The sequence below is a fragment of the Asterias rubens genome, chromosome 10 (assembly GCF_902459465.1).
Source record: "Asterias rubens chromosome 10, eAstRub1.3, whole genome shotgun sequence".
In the NCBI taxonomy this organism is placed as follows: Eukaryota; Metazoa; Echinodermata; class Asteroidea; order Forcipulatida; family Asteriidae; genus Asterias; species Asterias rubens.
Genome location: NC_047071.1, coordinates 11709782 through 11724914, shown reverse-complemented (window position 1 = coordinate 11724914; position 15133 = coordinate 11709782). Strand labels below are relative to the sequence as shown.

The window sequence follows — 15133 nt, the reverse complement described above, 5'->3', positions numbered from 1 at the left end:
TAATGTCGTGCATGCATAAGCACTGTTATGTTAATGGGGGACTAGACTGTCTGTCGCAGCGTAAGACCAAAACTTTAAAAATTTCAACACACCATGATTCATGAAGTGTAAGTGTTATTGTTAAAAAATTTGATAGATGATTCGGATAACTTTCCGTATGGCGCCACCACTTTTTCACTCATTTTTACAAAAAGGGATATATCAAGCAGGTAAATTAGATACTATATTATTTTATTTCGAATGAAAAAGTGGTGGCGCCATACGGAAACTTTTGCAATGATTCGAAAAAAAACATTCAGTTTTGACCCTTACTCTATGGTTTTGACTGTGAACAATTTTCCTGTTATCCTACTGAAAACACATGACACCAGGATACGACAGGAAACTTTATTCTCAGCATGATTAAGCCCGACGAAAATACAGACCGTGAGTAAACAGCAGAGCTTCTGTCACCGGTGGAGCTTGCACAGTGACAGTCGCTCGGTAAAACGGGAATCAAAGTTTGGGTTGGGTTCGGATACATATGAGGATCGATAATATCCCCCATACATAATGATTATGTTATGACCAAATACGATAATAAACGATCGATACGGTACTTTTTGTTATTATTTTTTAGAAAGAAGACAGATAGTGTCAATGTCATACAAACCATGTGGACAACAAGGTGAATTCTGCACCAGAGACACCTCTACGCCTAGAGTATTTGCCACACTAGCAGCACACATGATATCGTTCTCTGAAATTAAGACAAAATCATTCAAGATTTCCAGTTTACAAGCACAAAAACATGCAGACGAAACGGCATGACATTCACTAGTCTGATGCCTAAAAATCGATTATTCACAAAACATTGTTTCGAATACTGGGTACCAGATGTTTGAGTTTCAGCGTTTGTTTGGACTGCGCCCTCTATTGATCAGATAAACCCATGCAAAAAATACCGTCCAATGAAGGTAACGGCGCGACTCTGTGGCGCATCGCACTCAAACAAACTTCCATAGTAGGCCTATACAATAATAATATAAACAACATAATATTAAGAAGTATCACAACTTTTCACAGTAAAGGGGAAAATTATACGTTGACCTTTTGACTTTTATCCTCCTGCTCAAATTTGAAATGGACTCCAACTTCCCATCAATGTCCCTCAAAATAAAAACATTTCTATACGGGTATTATTTTCCAAACGTCAGACCTGTGCATAATCTTTGAGCAACTGAGACCATTGTATAGGGCCAGTGTCATTCAAAATACATCAAGCTGGGCATCAACTACATCCCACAGGTCAGAATTGGGCAACAGTTTTTTACGATACCCAATATTACAGTGGCCACTCAAATCTGCTTAACATATGGCGAACACAATGCTACAACACTATAAGGTATGGGTAGTTTTGTGTGTATACATCCAACCAAACAGTGCCTTCCTATCTTGTCCGCCATACATCAAAAAGGCTTTATCCTCCCCTCGATACCTCATTGTTAATCCGGCTTTTTCTGTTTTCTCTATTCCTTTATTAGTCATCCCCCCCTCTCCTTACATTTCATTCGAGTTGTCTTTTGGTACTAAAGTGCGTATTTTCCCATTTTTCTCATTCAAATGTTAGTCTGGACATGGCTATGGTACATGTCAATAAGAAAACGGGAGACTATTCATAACTTAATTGCAGATAAAAGCTCTCATAACACGTTGTTTGCGTTTCGTAGCAGATCAAAACATCCTCTGTAGAGGTTCACATAAACTGTTTCAGATCAGTAACAACACCGCCATACCAACATATTCTCGTGTTACAGCTGGCACATAACATTACAAATAAGTAGGTCTAAATGGGCCAATATGGGCCAATATTAACAAGGAAATTAGAGTGTCTGCCTCAAAATGTAGGCCCTTAACAAATTATCTCAAAAAGGCTTATAGAGGGAAGGGGCTGGTTCATTCTCAAAAGGTTGAAAAGCAAAATTCAAAGGTGGAGAGGGAAATCATAAAGGGTAGGCTTAAAGGCAGTGGACACTATTGGTAAGTAATCAAAATAATTACCATCATAAAACCTTTCTTGATTACGAGTAATGGGGAGAGGTTGAAAGTATAAAACATTGTGAGAAACAGCTCCCTCTGAAGTGACGTATATTTCGAGAAAGAAGCAATTTTCTACGAATTTGATTTCGAGACCTCAAGTTTAGATTTTGAGGTCCCGAAATCAAGCATCAGAAAGCACACAACTTCGTGTGACAATGGTGTTTTTTCTTTCATTATTATCTCGCAACTTCGACGACCGATTGAGCTCAAATTTTCACAGGTTTGTTATTGTATGCATATGTTGAGATACACCAACTGTGAAGGCTAGTCTTTGGCAATTACCAATAGTGAGCCAACATCGTGTCCACTGTCTCAAAGAACAACTGAATGCATTCACAGATGATTGATATAAGAAATCAACTACAAAACCTTATTCGATTATTGAACGTTGCTCATCAGTACAGTGCGTGCGTTTTAGCAGCAAAATTGTGAAATTTTCCACCATGCAGGACCAAAGTACACAAGAGAGCACAACACGTTCATCAAACTTTGATATAGATTACAGCATCGTTAGCTAATAACTTTTGGTGATAAGTCTATCGTAGTGACGCGAATTATATGCCTTATTTGGGCTTTTTTTGGAGATTGCAAAACTATGAACCTTTAGTATCCGATGTGACCAAACTGGAGCAGGTTCGGTTCGGGACCGAATACACAGGTAAATTCATTTCATTTCATTCAATGCTTTCAGCAGCAGAGTTACATGAACAGTTACTATATAGTTTTAAATTTTGAGTAAAACATTACATTACTGTTTAAAATGGCCTAAATCTTAACAGAAAAACGGGGAGGTAGAAGTACTGTTCACTCTGATATGGAGGAGAACAGTTACTTAAAATTAATTAAACATCTGAGTAAACCATTAAATTCATAATTTAAATGGCGAAAAAAAACTTTTACATTCAAAAACGGAGATTTAGGCCTGTTATAATATTTCCCCCCCTATTTTTGTTTCTCTTTCAAATGCACCATAGAACTTTTGCCTACACCAACCAGTAAACTTCGAGTTTTCGTCTGACAGGTCTTTTCAAAATCGAGGAAGCAAAATAATCACTTTGTGTACAAGCCGCCCGCCCTCTATCTAGCTTTTTGTCAAGGCTTCCGTGGCCTGGAGAGCCGCGATCCCAAGCGACTGGAAGTGGAGACCACGGGCGCGCACTCGGTACATTGTGGTCTCTCCTTCCAGTCAATTCCACGAAGGCCTTGACAAAAGGCCAGGCAGTTAGCGGCCGTGACGGGGACGGGGCCAGACAAGAAAAGTCTGGGACCATCGGTAATAATGGCAGGGGGTGCTCCTAAAATGTGCTCTAGTTAACCACTGAGGCAATAACACTCTTTCCCCCTCAAACCGTATAAAGAATTCCCGCGATTCCAAGAACAAGATGAAAACACAATGGGAAGGGCGTGGTGCAACATCACGCCACGTATTGAGCCCCATTTAGTATGTGGCAATCCAATGTACGACGGATGGCGACGTCTCCAAAGTCTTATACACAATTGACTTTCCTTGAAGTCAAACAATACAGCTCGCCTTGGACTACTCGGTCTGACAATCGACTTAGGTTGAACCCGTTAAAGGCACTGGGTGGATATCACTCAGAGTCGAGACTAGTCTTATGAGTTACGTACTCGTCCTGTGCTGACCGTAGGACTAGCCTTACACGTTTTTATTATAGCCTATCTTCTAATAACGGGTGCGTTCTTTTAGCTTCCCTGGGTCGACCCCGGTGTGTGGCGGTTTTTTTTTCTAGGACGAACGTGGGTTATTATATGCACACGTTCGTCCTGGAAAAAAAACCACGCCACACACACCGGGGTCGACCCGAAGAGGCTAATCGAACGCACCCTATGAGTCCCATGACTAGTCCTTGGGTTAGGACTATCTATGTGAAATCGACCACTGGACACCTTAAAGCCATTATACACACTTTCGGTAAACAGTATTGTCCAAGTCCCACACTTCGTGTTTCACAACTTATATATAAAATAACAGACCTGTGAAAATTTAGGCTCAATCGGTCATCGGAGTCGGGAGAAAATAACGGGAAAACCCACCCTTGTTTCCGCACGTTTCGCCGTGTCATGACATGTGTTTAAAACAAATCCGTAATTCTCGCTATCGAGAATTGATATTTTTTTAATGTTTTCTCAATAAGTAAAGCATTTCATGGAATAATATTTCAAGAAAAGTCTTTCACCATTACCTTTCTGTAAACCCTGTAATTTATTTGTAAATCTGTGAACTTGTTTTTCTTGTTTTCTGTACCGAAAGTGTATAACGGCTTTAAGCATGGATGTATAATTCTACCCTCATGCCACACTGTCAAAGACCAGTATTCTCACTTGGTTTCCAGCGTATCTGTACAAAGAAAATGGGGTGAATAATTGGTCATCGAAGTTGCAAGAAAGTAATACAAGAAAATCACCCTAGTTGCACAAATTTGTGTTTCTGATGCCTAAAAAGGCTTCATGTGTGAAGTCATTTAATATTTGAGTGAAATCTCTTTCTCAACAATTATGCGTTACTTCAGATGGGCCGTTTTTTCAAAAATTCTTAACTATGAAACACATTTTGGGAGAGTACGCCCGCCACGACCGGTCTCAGATGCAATTGTGTCCGCCATGCAATACTGTCCGCTCCGGACACTTTTGCATATGCAATCGTGTCCGGGGCTATGCAAAAACCGTCCGGCAGACCTACATGTCGCCTGTACATGTATGTGCGCGCCTAAGCACTGAACCTACAAAATGCAGCATGAATATTCACGTATTTAATTTTTTATTATTGTCGCGAATACCCAACGACCGAACGTTTCTCGTTGTCATTCATGACTCGACATGCACTTATAGCTTGTAAAAAATGGCGAACGTGTTCCGTCGACCAAGTACGTTTAAATAACTGCAAAGACGGTTTTGCACGGGGCGGACACAACTGCAGATGCAAATGTGTCCGGGCGGACTTAATTGCATCATGCAACAGCGTCTGGGCGGACACATTTGCATATGCAAAACCGTCCGGCGGACATTATTGCATATGCAATGATGTTCTCCGGATAGTATTGCATAGAGGACATAATTGCATGCGACACCGGTATACTTTCCCCTTTGACCAGAGTGGCACTTGTCTCACCTCGCCTGTTACACTTTCCTTTCTTTTACTAACTGAGCTCAAATTTTCACAGGTTTGTTATTTTATGCATATGTTGAGATTTACCAAGTGAGAAGACTGGTCTTTGACAATTACTAATAGTGTCCAGTGTCTTTAAAGACAGTGGACACTATTGGTAATTGTCAAAGACTAGTCTTAATAGTGGGTGTATCTCAACATATGCATAAAATAACAAACCTGTGACAATTTGAGCTCAATCGGTCGTCGAATTTGCGCGATAATAATGAAAGAAAAAAAAAACCCTTGTGTCACGAAGTTGTGTGCTTTCTGATGCTTGATTTCGAGACGACCTCAAATTCTAAATTTGAGGTCTCGAAATCAAATTCGTGGAAAATTACTTCTTTCTCGAAAACTATGGCACTTCAGAGGGCGCTGTTTCTCACAATGTTTTATACCATCAACCTCTCCCCATTACTCGTAATCAAGTAAGGTTTTAAGATGATAATTATTTTGAGTAATTACCAATAGTGTCCACTGCCTTTAAGGAGGCTGCCATAGTAATTATAACAGTTATAGGGAGCTCATGTGGAATGTGAATGACTTTTGTGCTGGTGTTCACAAGCGATAGAAACGAGCAATCAATCAATCAACACGATTCAACATTATTGACAAAGCGCCTGAATCAAAGGTTTGCTCAAAGGCGCCGATAAGGAACATAAGACCTAAATAAGACATAAAAAAAAATGTCAGAGACCTCCTAAAATATAATGGGTTTTCATGTGTCTTTTATGTGTTGAAAGATGTTGTGTGCATGGTTGTACCATCCTTTCTTTATGGTTGTAGCTGGACCAAATTTAGTGATGGGCTCTAAATCAAATTTAGTCCACCAAGGGTGAGCGGTTCAACAACACTATTCATGTTTGGATATGGGGGCCGTCATTGCTGAAGTGCAATTTGGGGACAGTGCTGATGGGCAACAGTGTCTTTTGCTCTCATAGTGCTGGGCGAAATGTTAGTTCTGGGCAGGCCCCGCACGGCACCGCCCACCTTGAAAACAACAAACTTGGGTCCCTGATGAGATTTGGAAGTTTATTCCAGAGTTTGGGTTTATAGACTGCGAAGGATCTATCTGCAAATGCGACGAGACGCTTTCTTGGCAAATTTGTTATCATGAGCTATTTCTATACACCCAAGTTCTCTCATCCAGCACCATTAGCTTGCCGCATGTCCATGATTGAATTACTTAGGGGCTTGTTTATGGACAGGCATTGAACATGAGAAGGATAACCTAGAAGTCAATATTTTTTTGTTAAAACAGGAGTCAGTGGAGTCTGCCGTGAAATCCAGGGTGATGGGATTGAGCTTGCACGTACGCACATGAGCCGGATGCATTTTTTAATAAAAAGTAGACATGTTTTGTGAATTGGCACAACAGTGCCACACCATATAGTGCCCTCACGTTTCGACCTCAGCAAAGTCACTCTATTCTCTAGATCTAAAAGAGTGAAAAACACCTCTCTTTACATTTCGAGTTGTCCCTTTGGCTCTTTAAAAAGAGTGGTGGTTATTTCACTCTTTTAGAGGTAATGTTTACCTCCAGGACAGAGTGAAAAATCACTCAAAAAGATGCAAACTTCAAATCTAAAAAAGTGGAAGACCACTCGAAAAAGAGTAAGTTGTCCCTCATATGGCTCTTCAAAGACTGCCTATTCACTCTTATGCATTTAAAGTAACGTCCCTGGGTAACGTCCCCTGGATATTCATTGGAAATATTGGTGCGAGCCCTCATTTATCGCGGGTTTTACTTCTTGTGAATTGGCTCTGTAAAAATTAAAAAGGAGCTTGCATTGTATATCATGCATGAGTCATTATTTGGGCAGGTAAGCAGTTTGCAACCAGGGCCCAATTTCATAGAGCTGCTAAGCAGAAAAAATTGCTTAGCATGAAATTTCTTTCTTGATAAAAACAGGATTAACAACCGAATTTCCAATCGTTGCATAATATTGCTTGGTACTGGTATTCAGCTGTTGTTTGCTTATCCTGAAAATCACGTGGAAATTCGGATGGTAATCCTGTTTTTATCAAGGAAGAAATGTCATGCTTAGGAAATTGTTGTGCTTAGCAGCTCTATGAAATTGGGCCCAGCTCAATTAGACTTGTTGACGAGAGAGGTAGTCTCACGAGAACAGTGTCGCGAGAACCGTGGAGAGATTCTGAAAGCTATTACGTCGACAACAATTTTAACGACTTGTCAACAAGTCTAGCTAACAATAAGAGCAAGAGTTTTGTTGTTTGAACCACCATTGGTCTCAGTGGGGTGACTCAACAAAGAGACATCGATCCGATGAACATAACGGCACATAGTTTGATGACCTCCTTTGTGAAAGATTGTCTATTAAAGCCCGTATAAAAATTACGTCACAAATTCAACATAGCTTAATCACCAGCGCAAATAAAACACAAGACTGGGACAGGCTGGTCTGGGTTTCTAAGCTGGATATCTTAGCAAATTATTCAGCAAATCTCTAGACTTATTTTTGTTTTATTAATCTATGGATGAAACTCTGCCTTTTTTTTTAAAGACACGTAGGCTTTTTGAGAGAGGACTTTTGTAATTATTTGAATGATTTTCCCATCAAGGGAACTCGGCAAACTCCAACAAGGGGATAAACACCAAGCTGGCAACAGCCAATCTCTCTCATACAAACAATGGTTTAACGTCTATGGTTATGAATTAAACATTTCAAGAAATTGTGATTCAGTAACTTGACGACAATATTTATTGTAATTGCAAGTCCTGCAGTCTATAACCACTCGATCACGGCATGGAGGTAGAAATGATCACGGTGACCGCTGAGTTCATTGAGTGTAAAAAGAGCAGGCAGGAAAAACCATCCCCTGTTTGTTCTAAAGAAAGATCGAGGTGTTGAACCATGCTTCCATGGTTGAACTACAAGCAATATAACTTTACTTTAAACATGGCCATACCCTGGGAAATTATCATAACTTAAAGGCATTGACGCGTTGGTAAAAAAAAAAAAAAAAAAAAAAAAAATCTTACGAGGTGTATCCATAGAGAGGGGAACAGATATATAACATAATAACTGTGAAACTTTTGGGCCATCAGAAGTTGCAAGAATATAATGAAAGAAAATACACAATTGTGGCACAATTTTTATTGTGTGCGTTTTCAGATGCCTGAATAAAAGTTTCTCAAAAACTGCGTTACTTCATTCAGAGTGAGCCTTTTCTCACAATGTTTTATCAAAAGCTCTACATTGCTCGTTACCAAGTAAGTTTGTATGCTAAACATGTTTTTGAGTAATGATTACCAATAGTGTCCAGTGCCTTTAATAAATATCCAGACTGTGCAGTGTCACAGTCCAATGCAAGCCTTCTAATAATGTACTATTTCTACGATCCCTCATACAGCTCTAGGTACTTCACAGCGATGAGTCTACGAAATGACAATGAAACAGGCGACTGTACATTGTTCAAAAAATCACTATGTTTTGCAAAGCAGCAGTTCGGCACAGAACAATGATTACGCAATGTGCACCAGCCAGAAAGATGGAACGGTTGACTAGTTCTGACGTCACCGCCACCAAGGACAGGGTACGCTGTTGTATGGGTACGTGTATAGGGAAACACGGGTACCACACAGCGAAGCAGCTTTTGCCAGAGGGCAGACTTTGACCACATACCATTGAGCGACTATCACCCACCCACGAATGCTCAGGAAAGTGAAGTAGTGTGCAGTTCACTCCAGTTCGGTGTCCACAATCTCTATAATTTGACACAAACGGTGATTATTCTCGCATTTTGGTCGTGAGATTTAGAGGAGGCTGACGAGCAACTTGACAAGATCCGCGACTGTTACAAGTCGGATGTGAGGTGAGACGTTACAAAATATCGTTCAGTCCGAACGCTGTACTTCTACCTGACGTCACTATGTCAAACACAGTTAGAAGAGAGAGGTCTTTGAGTGCCATGAGCATGCAAGGGAAGACGGTGTCGCCGAGTCACACAGATGGGATGAACTCGGCCAGAATGGCATGGACTGGTGATGACAGCAAAACAAAAAACAAAACAACAACAACAACAACAACGGCTAAAGTGATGCTGTGGTCTGCTCCAAGATCGCTGTCCACTGTCTTTGAGCGGTCCATCATTGCCTTGGATGGGTCTGATGTCTATAACGAGATGTACACTGCAGCGTATCTATTCGGTCCGGAGCGAAGGTGGCTGAAGTTCATACCGTCTCTAGCGCCTACGCTCTCCCACTCCCGCGTCAAGGAGAAACTGAAGAAAGCATCACAGAAAAACCAGTCAGCCAGTGTGATCTTCGCCAAGGATTTCGGCTTCGCGGTGGCAGGGCATCTCGAAGATATCCCCGAGGACTTTGTACACACCTTCTTGATTCGGGATCCTGTGAAGGTCTTCACGTCTCTGAAACCCCGCCTTGAGGCCTCTCGGATAACCAAGATGGTGGTCGGCACAGACATCACCGGATGCATCCCGGCCGATGGGTACACCATCAAGGAACTCTACGATCTGTTCGAGTACGTCGAGCACAAATATCGGAAGACACCCATAGTCATCGACGCGGACGATCTCCTCAGTGACCCGGAGGGTATGTTGAAACAGTATTGCCTGGCCACTGGGATCCCATTCGATGAGCAAATGATGCATTGGAACCCGGCAAAGGTAGGGTCACTCAAGTGGCACTGTCCCCGTGTCCTGCGGGCCTCGAACCGCCTGATGGGGTGGTACAATGCCGCTCTGAACAGCTCCGGTTTCCGGAAGCCCACACCGAAAAAGAAAGTGGAAATGTCAGAACTGCAGCCCGATGTCAGAGAGGCCATCGAATTTACAACTCCTTACTACCAAGCCATGTATAAGATGAGACTTCGACCAGAGGGGAGTGAAGACTCGAACTGATTGGTTTGTGTAAGTTAACTAAAATAAACACACAAAAATGTGAACCAATGCAAAATGAGTAATAGGCTTGATGGAGCTACAAAAATGCAGAAAATGTGTGTTATTTTGTGAAAACAGTTTATGTAAAGTTATGTCTAAACTCAAAGTTAATACTACCAACCTTAAACAAGGTGCTAACTCTGACAATACAATGTCGCATGTTCATCAATCGTTCTTGGTTTATTTGTGAACACTGACATTGGAAGTTGGGTTTTGACAGTATGAATATTGTCTTATGGTAATAGTTACACGAACACCAGTGAAACAGAGACAAATTGTTGCTTTGAACTTGAAAAATCTACACTTTCTTGTCAATGTGTCCATATGACATCAACTATTCCGTTTGTGATGTAGGCACACATGTCATTGTTGCATTTAAATCAGGAATGTACGTCCTTGCCCTTAAAAGGGCTTGCATCAATTGACAAAACTCAATTGACGACAAGTACACTTTTACAGTATTCGCAACAAACTTTCAGCCGAAAAATTACCTCCAAAATATGAAGATGACAGATATTGCAAATTTTCAAATAATTTTGTTTGTCTAGTTAAATGCCACAACGAAAGTCAGTGCACCATTAGCCAAGTCCCCCTTCGTTCAAACCTTTCAACTAGGAGCTAGTTCCAGTTGCAAAATGTCCACCATGATTTGGCACACGTCACAATTCATTGGCTATGCTTATCACAAGCTAACACAAATCCGAGCAAACTCCAAAATACCCAAACCGTTATACGTTATCAGCCATCATGTACAAGCCCCCTTCTTTACAGCAAATGGCTAACTTATTAATTAGATATGCAAATATAATTTGTGTCAATACACTTTGTACATCCTTCAGCATCGGTCTATCAAGCGCATGTACAGAGAGCAAGTGGGGGAAAGGGTAATATATGAAAAAGCTAAAGTAGCTTTTACATAACAGATTTGAATTACCAATTCACCTAGTTTAGCCAAATTAGCATAAGCTAATTTGATCAGCGCATGTATATAGAAACCCTACGTCACAATTAAAATGCCGTTTACTCACAGAACGCCCCTGTAAGCTTATCTTCTAATTTGATTTTGAGTCAGTTCAAGATGTACTTTTCCAAATTGGATTGAGGGCATGTCTTGATACAGACGTTCGTAGGTAATTAACTTATCACTTGGCCCAAAGGAAGTGATATAGAACGAGATAAACATGAGTTAGAAAACCTCCGTAGTTTCAAGAAGGATTTTTTTTATTGACACTTAAGTTTAAGGGCGTGGCCATCTTCATTATTCCATTGAGCTCAGTGTAACCAAACCGAGGCTGAGAGGAAATGCAGTCTAGTACCTTGACGACTTAATAATTTTCACAATGGTTAATGCTAATCAAATTAAGATTTGCCTTGCGGAATACTATAGTTAGCTGGTAGACTTGTGGACATTCTAATCGGGTAAAATGTCATAATTCATCCACAAAATGATCAAAATACGACTATTAGCTTTTTATGAGGTATGGCGGACACCATCGGAGTGCACTGTTTTGTTTTGGTAATAAAATACACAAACACATCCACCCAAACCTAATAGTGTTGTAGTATTGTGTCCACCATTATCTAAAAATGGCTTCCACATTCCGATTCTAGTTGTTTTTGATTTGTATTGTGCTGCAGAATTCCTTGAATACTTTGTAGTCGCTCGAAGAATAGCCTTGGCCATCAGTTAGTAAACCACAAATAATCGTATTGACCCTAACCCCACTGTTATTACAATTTGACTCTTCCTATGACTTGCATGGCTTATCGCCATTTAAACCTTCACCCAAAGGAAGGTCTACTTAATCGATAACGGTTTGAAAAGTTCAGGAGTGTACTGGTTGTAGAACAGCAATATTAAACTGTGACGTCGTGATGTATGCCATTGATGGTTCAAGCATGGTTGTTTTCAATTAAGCTTACATAGCTTTTTTTTCTTCAAAAAAAACCCCCCAAAAACCTGTGTTGGCCCAATTTCGTTTTCATTACATTGAATATGGGCAATTCCCACATGTGTTTTTTTGAGAAAAGGCCAATACCTATTTTTCAAATAAACCGTTAGTGCTTGTTTTTTTCTGTTATTTGTTCATAGGACGAACTGGGATAGCCATTTCAGCCAGAATATCTTACTCATGCCTGTATGCCATATTCCAGGTTATGAAAACGACAGTTGGAACCCTCAAATATGTACACTATCTGCCCACTATATCGCGGACTTTGTGACAAACATGTCTATGTGACAAACATGTTTATAAAAGTAGAATACCATCCATCTACAACAATCCAATGGAAAATATAAAAAAGTATCCATGGGCAACTATAAATACTGCCCTGAACTTAAAAGGCTGATGAATAAACCCCAGAGGCAATGGGTTCTGCCCTGGTAATTTATTCGTATACCTTCAACAAAGCTCTGTCACGGTTTTATTTCAGAAGTTAGTCTATAAACTAACCAACGCATATAGATGACTTGTGGTATTATTTGTAAGCCTAGTCTAAGCCCGTATATTATACACGGTAGAAAATACTGTCTGTTAACATTATACATGTAAAAGTACTCTCGCAATCTTCTATTGTGAATTCATAATTCTGCAGCACTGTGTTGTTTACCCTTCCAGACACCCCTTCCAGACACGGTGTCTGGCGTAAACACAAACACTGCATTCGTAGTTATGCCAATAGCTAAATATTGTTAGTTTGTGGCTGACAATATTTGAATGACAAAATGTGTCCTATTTTTTTGGTAAAATTTTTTCCAAGATAATATTTTATTCGTGTTGGTGTGTTTTGTGAGAATAGTTCAGTTAATATATTTTACTCGTTATTGTGGCCAGTAAAAGTATCTACCTAGCCGTTATTCTGTGTGCCTATATATTTATGTGTTTGATTGGGTTTCCAGATTGGAATAAAGTTAGATAAAGATTGCAAACTGTGTTTCATCCAAGACACAATGTGCACACGGATAAATAAATGTACAAAAAAACCAATTAGGCTAGGCCTATTAATATTATGTTGTTATATCTGTGTGTAAACTGGCTTTGTTCGATCCAAACACACAATTTTAATCTCAGATACTTTACTTGAAATTTTGTTTTATTTTTGAAAAATATCCACTTATAAGTAGGTTACTATTATTGTAAGAAGAAGAAGGCATATTTAAGTTTGATATTTAAAGTATTTTTTATTCATTATTCTTTTAAAGCTGTCTCTAATTTTATTGCATGACATTACGTTCCCCCGTAATTGAATTATGGAACTAGGACCAGCTTTCGGTAAACACGGTACTCTTTTATTTATAAATTGTTGTTCTGGATGTGTTGTTGTTGTTGTTGTGTTTATTAAGATGTTGTTTATTTCATTTCCTCGTTGCCAGTTTAAATCTTTTTCTTCGATTTGGTTGTGGTAAGAAAACGAAAGTAACTGTAGGCTACTTAGTTAGTAAATGAAACCATTGAGTTATGAGTTGGTTATCTCATAAATTTGTACATGTTAGGGTTTTCCTCCCTCCGATTACAATAATTATTATTTATCAGTTTTCTCAGATCAATTTTCTTGACTTCTCATCTCACCTTGTGGTTTCTGTAAATATTTGCTGTCAGTATATATTTGAAAATAAATTGTTGTTTATGTGATAATGTATTGTTTATGTGTGGAGAAGTGTTCAGATGAGCATATTATACATATCTAGATCTATGTTGTTTTGTGATTGTGCCGAAATTCAAGAGAGATGAATGAGCTAGGTGAAGCTCCCTGTAAACACAGTTAGAAAGGAAGATAAGTTGTCACTTCGTTGGGACCACACCATTGTTTTGCCCGCCGTGGTTAACTTAATGGGCGTTTTCAAAATCACGTTTCACTCTCAAGCTCCGTGCTGTTTGGTTGCTGAAGCACTGTTTGGTTGCTGAAGCACTGTACAAAGTGCCACTGCTCCAAATCTCGTTGAAGTAGTCCAACCTTAGTTTGTCATGGTGGAAAATAAAGGAGTGCACTGTTTGGTTAAGGTGTTTACAGACTTTACCCAAACCATGAGTCTTGTGTCAACCATAGCTCAATTTAGCTTATGGAACTGAGTTGAAGAAAACCAACATGGCTGCATTTTGATTAACGTCTCTTGAGGCACCCACTTAATTGGTGCATTATCACGGCGTTTGCCGTCATCAGTTATTGCATCCCAAGTAATAATATGATTTCAGCAGATGGTGTATTAATGAATCAATAAATTTTGATGACGTCTGTGCTGTGTTTCATAAGTCAACAATGTCCCACTCTGGCACTGATAATTGTTTGCCATAGAGTGAGTCTAAGCACTTACTTTTTCTAATGGAAATTACCTGAGGCCGAGCTCTGAACGTTGTTTAGTTATTTCGTTAAAGAAAGTGAAATGCAGTAATTATTAAATTCAATTCAGCTGAACAAAATTGAATTGCCTCACCCCTATTGTTAACCTTTTGTTTAATATATGACTTCGTTATGCAACCTTAAATACATTGTGTTCTTTAAAAAAATATATATATTAACAAGAATCCTTTCTTTTATGGTAATGAGTTATGTTAATGGGTTATGTAAATTAATTAGCACACTATGTATGACGGCCCATTCATTGTTCTTTCAAACACTTGGAGCCTGATTGGAGTAAATATTATTCGTGATTAATTCCTTGAAAAATAAACTTTACGTGTAGATTGAAGTAAAAACGGTATGTGTTCCAACATTTGTTAAAATTTTGTGTTGAGAATTATTTTTTTTTTAAGACATTATACTTTGTGGTTGTTGCATGTGATATTTTCGCCTGTGTCTGTGATTATTATTATTTTTTTTTACAAAGAGGCTTTTTTTAGGCGCAAAGCATCATTTTGAAGATTTACATTCCATCTCTAGCATAGCAACTGTTTTTTAATGTTCAAGAATTGTGTTTTTACATTAATTTAACTTAATGTCATGATTCTACAGTATTAATCGCATGTA

General features: G+C 39.3%; 2 protein-coding genes across 3 annotated transcripts in view; one reads left to right on the top strand and one right to left on the bottom strand.

Moving 5' to 3' along the window:
- The window catches only part of LOC117295821 (rRNA N6-adenosine-methyltransferase ZCCHC4-like), a gene marked incomplete at its 3' end in the record, with an annotated part of 40440 nt that overhangs the window by 18748 nt on the left and 6559 nt on the right, over positions 1-15133 (bottom strand). The window contains 1 exon segment of one of the 2 annotated variants that reach the window (XM_033778587.1): positions 653-739. In XM_033778587.1, the coding sequence (XP_033634478.1) occupies positions 653-739 (87 nt within the window). 2 annotated transcript variants of the gene reach the window in all.
- Positions 8854-14850, top strand: LOC117295823 (branched-chain-amino-acid aminotransferase-like protein 2). Its single transcript, XM_033778589.1, has one exon. The coding sequence runs from the start codon at positions 9140-9142 to the stop codon at positions 10127-10129; it is 990 nt and encodes a 329-aa protein (XP_033634480.1). The 5' UTR covers positions 8854-9139; the 3' UTR covers positions 10130-14850.

Excerpts from the sequence above, each read along its gene's own strand:
- LOC117295823 (XM_033778589.1), top strand. The coding sequence starts at position 9,140 with ATGTCAAACACAGTTAGAAGAGAGAGGTCTTTGAGTGCCATGAGCATG.